The sequence below is a fragment of the Pan paniscus genome, chromosome 21, assembly GCF_029289425.2.
Source record: "Pan paniscus chromosome 21, NHGRI_mPanPan1-v2.0_pri, whole genome shotgun sequence".
NCBI lineage: Eukaryota > Metazoa > Chordata > Mammalia > Primates > Hominidae > Pan > Pan paniscus.
Genome location: NC_073270.2, coordinates 36,950,509 through 36,955,026, shown reverse-complemented (window position 1 = coordinate 36,955,026; position 4,518 = coordinate 36,950,509). Strand labels below are relative to the sequence as shown.

Below are 4,518 nucleotides of genomic sequence, written 5' to 3'. Positions count from 1 at the left end.
TCCTTGGATCTTAACGTGGTCTTCTTGCTGTGGGTCATAATTATTTGTAAAATAATTCTGTCCTAATTTCTTCTTATAAGAACAGTAGTCTGATCGAATTTGTATCTGTCCTAATGACTTCATTTAAACTTAGTCACCTCTTTCAAGACTCTGTCTCCAAATGCAGTCACATTTTGAAGCACTGGAGGTTCTGACTTCAACACACAATTTTTGGGGGGGTGGGGCACAAAATTCATTCCACAGCAATGGACAAGGAAAGATGATGGCTGAACTGGAAGACTAGAGGCAGAGATGAAGAGCAGGTGCTATAGAAGCAGACTTGGAAAGTCTGCGTGGCTAACATGATATATGCGTATGGGGAAGCAAGGAGGAACAGAAGGTGTATTTTGGGGTTATGGTTTGAGTACCCAGATTGAGGTATACATTTCCTATTTCCCAGTCTCTCTCTTCATCTTCCATGTCTTTGCTCTCTAAGGTGGCATCTTCTGCAGTCATAGGTAGAGAGTGCATAATTTTCACCATAATGTAAAGAATGAAGAAGGCCTTAAAGTTTGAAAGGTATATGGAGTTTATAGTCCAGACCAATGCTTCCATTTTGAAGATGCCTCATAGTATTCTAGTGGGGGGAAATGAGAGAACTGACAGGAAGTACTTTGGGAACTGGGCTGAAGGGTTAGTGGCTGCCATTATTGTGATGATTGCTGTACCTTGCCTTTGGACTGTGTCCTCCAGATCGTTGTGTCAACAGAAAGTATGGATACTGTTCAACTTCAGATGTGATTGGCATTGGCCCCTGAGCTGCAACTCTCTGTAAAGCCGGAGCCATTTCTTGCTAGCCGAGTGCAACCTAGGATAACCTTTATTTGAACCTGGATGAACCTGCTGGGACTGGGTTCTTTACACATTTTAACCACAAGAGGGCACACAAAGCTCTTTCTTCACCACACCTTCCCTATTAAAGAGGTTGGTTCTGTGTGGGAAGGGTAAAGTGAAGCTTTTCGTAATGCAGCAATCTCTTTCCACTATGGGGAAGCACGGTACCTGAAGCCAGGCATTGCAGGTTCAAAGTCCTGTTACTGAACTAGCTATCTGTGCCATTTAGGGCAAGTCACTTAAACTCTCTGTGACTTAGTTTCCTCTTCTGGCGAAGGGGCACACTAGTTCCTATCTCCTGGAGCTGTTGTTGGGACAAAATGAAGTAAAGTGCTTAGGACAAGACCTTGCACATAATAAGTTCTCACTAAATGTTGGGCCTTTTATTTTCCTCTTCCATTTGCTTGGGAGCAGGAATAGTTTCCTCCTGCTCAGAGGGCATGCCAATCTTTGGACAGCCAAAGGTGCCTAGGAATTTGGGGTAAGGGATAAGTTCCAAGAGTAAGACCATACGGCAGAGCCTTGAGCTAAATTTTGAGCTAAAGACAGAAAAGGACACTTTCTGGATTACTCTGTTTTATTGCAACTCTCCAGGATGAGACATTAGGTAAGAATCTGTAGCTAAGGTCCAATTTGCGTTAACCTGGTAAACTTCTACATTCAGGGACCTGGTCAGAGGTTTAGGAATTCAAGATCTAGATCCTATAAAATTTTCTTACCTTGAAAACCACTATTATTAGTCATATCCAGGGACGGCTTAGAGCGTTGTTGGGCTACAGCAGGCTAGAGAGATATATTGATAGCAGGAATGAGCTTGTTTTTCTAACGGGCCCTGTGAAGACTTGACAGAGATCTAGGAAAATGCAGGTGCCCCCGATAGCCATTTCATTGACTCATTATAATGACTTAAAATTCTGAATTAGGAGTAGCAACTAGATATATAACTCACTTGTCTCTTTTTGGTCATGAATGTGTGATAGTTTATCCTTTTCTTTAGGGACACAGCAAATATGTTTTTCCCCACATTTTTCTTTCTTCCTCTCAATTTCTTTGCATGATTTCCTGCATCTGCCAGTTCCATAATAGCACCTTCTGATCCATCCATCTATCAAAATAAGCAAAGACATGAATATATAAATACATTTGAAAAGTAAATACAATTAAACAAAGGATGTTGGTAATAGTAATAATGGTTAGAGTGAAACATTGATTTTGACACTTAAAGGCATTCATGGGAATGTTATAAATTTGTGCATGTTTAATGACTAGGAGTAGTTAACTTCCTTCCTCTAATCAGCTCTAATTGAATTTTATTCCTATGCTTATGATACTTTCTTCTCTGTCATTTTTCACAGTCTCACTAAATCTGGTTCTACTTCCTCTCTAAATCTAGATGCTTGCCAGGGAGTGGGACTAAGCCTTCAATTATCTTTTTTTTCCTCTCTCCATTCATTATTCATCTAACCACAATTTGTTGAGCATCTACTATGTGCCAGGCATTGTTTGTTCTAGGGGTGCTTACCCCAAGGGTTGTTTAAAGCAAGACCCTGAACAATGGATGACCAATTTACATTTCTGAGCTGCAGGCTGAAGTTGTGTTTGTGTGTGTGTGTGTTGGGGGGCGGGTGCAGGGAGGGTTTAACACTGTGCCCTTCTCTGATTTATTTTCTGTGACTCTAAGTCAACGCAGACTGCAAACCCAGTTTTCTCAGCACATTGGATTCATTTGAGGGATCATTATATCTTAATCTAAACTACAGATTCTTTCCACTTGTCTTTTCCCCAAACTCTTCTTCTGGGAGATAATTCCTAATTCTCTGTCTTTTACCAGAATGTTCAGACTGAAAAAAATCAGTCACATTGACTCTCACTTTTCTCTTCCAGTATTTCATAAGTCAATATGTAGATTCTTTCTCCAAAATGTCTCTTGCATCTGCAACTCCCTCTATTCTACTTGCCCTCGCTGGAATATAAGGCATGCTCAAACCAACTCAGGGTTAGCCCAGAATAACCTTCTTTTGCTTCTAGAACAACTGAGTGATTGGCAAAGGCTTTCAGCTTGAATAGCTGCTCCAAGAGAGGATGTGACTTCCAACAGCAACAACCCAAAGGAAATCACAGAATTAAAAATCATCAACTTTAGAGCCCCTGGGAAGCCTAAGGGGAAAACATTTCCATTAGAAAGTTATTCACCACCTGGCCATGATGCCTGTTTATACTGTTAGAGAGCTTTGAGCATGTTCAACTTGAAAGCCAAAATCTTCTGCTGTAACCCCAGCTCCATACTGTGAGCCTGTTTTTATAAACCTGTAGATATCAAACATCAACTTACAAATTTTTCACCATATATTCCAAGACAAGAGCAAGTTGCCTCTTCTGCCTGCTTTAAAGAGCACTCAAAGCCCAACAACAGTGGAGAAGTGAAGTAATGAGACTGATTATTACAAGAGGTAGTATCAACTGAAAGTGGGGTTGAAGTGAGAGACTCACAGGATGAGACTGTTGACATATGGGCCAGAGGCATTCAGGATACTAGAGATGTTGGGGTTGCTTCTGCATATGGAAGGGACTTCATATAAAACACCTTGGCCTCTGCGGACATTCTCCAGGTTCCCTAATGAGAACCACCACCATGGTCAGGCCTGACAGGCTGCCCTTCTTATGGGAGCATATTCATTATAAGCCTTTCATCAGATCTCAGCCATCCCTGTGGGCTCTCCTCGCTTCCACACATGTTCAATTTTCCAGTGATTCTGTGGTTAGGACCCCATCCTTACTCCCTTTTCCCTTCTCTCCATGGTTCTGTTTACCTGGGGCAGTCTGAGCCAGGACCACAAGGACAACTAAGGCCAGGACAGAGAGTTTAATGTCTCCTGAGAGGGGTGAGAAATGATCTGGCAGCATTCTGAGTGTGCTGGGGAAGCTGGGTGTGCACTCAGCATTTTATTGACCTAGGTAAGGCTGACTCACAGACAAAAAATTAGAGAAGGGCAGAATGTTACACCACCCAGAACATCAGCCTGCCACTCAGCAGTATAAACTGATTATCCGGTGTTCAGGGTCCTGCTCTAGATATCCTTGGGGATGGTGAAAGGCACTAGCAGAGGAAGTACAAGTCCTCCCCAAGGCTGTTGCACTGGCCAGAGAACAGATCCCTTCTCCAAGAAGCCTTTCCTGTCCCTCTCCTTCAGAATTTATCCCCCTCCCCTACATTCTCACAGCTGCTGTTTTCTTTTTCTCTGTGTGTTTATCATGACACACTGGAACTGAGTGTTTTTCTAGTTCCTCCTCCCATTCAGAATGATACCCTAAGGGAAACTTTTAATAGACAGTGAGACCCCTGAGGTTAGGAACAGGCTGTCATTTTGGTACACCCAGAGCATACAGTGAACATGTGTTGAAAAGCACTGAGTGAGTGAACGCACATATGGCATATAATTGTATCCCAGTAGCTCTTAGAATTGGCATTTCCCAGCTAAGAAAATGCAGGCTGAGAGTGGAAAAGAATTGTCTAGGGTCCTACCATGAGCAAGAAAGAAACGGACTGGGGTGGAAGCCCTCATAACCCAACTCGTTGTCCAGCTCTTAACTCTGAATTTGTATCCTATTTTCCTGCTCCAAATCCTTCATATCAACCATTTCTGG

The 4,518-nt window shown here is 42.4% G+C and overlaps 1 protein-coding gene across 1 annotated transcript; it reads right to left on the bottom strand.

The window, feature by feature from the left end:
• Positions 1-1,805: 1,805 nt before the first annotated feature.
• Positions 1,806-3,777, bottom strand: DEFB115 (defensin beta 115). Its single transcript, XM_057300878.1, has 2 exons — positions 3,684-3,777; positions 1,806-1,978 (listed from the first exon to the last, which is right to left on the bottom strand). Exons 1-2 carry the CDS (start codon positions 3,775-3,777, stop codon positions 1,806-1,808), a joined length of 267 nt encoding a protein of 88 aa, XP_057156861.1.
• Positions 3,778-4,518: the final 741 nt, after the last annotated feature.

Excerpts from the sequence above, each read along its gene's own strand:
- DEFB115 (XM_057300878.1), bottom strand. The coding sequence starts at position 3,777 with ATGCTGCCAGATCATTTCTCACCCCTCTCAGGAGACATTAAACTCTCT. Across the intron at positions 1,979-3,683 it reads CCTGGCTCAGACTGCCCCAG|ATGGATGGATCAGAAGGTGC; the intron begins GTAAACAGAACC and ends TTATTTTGATAG.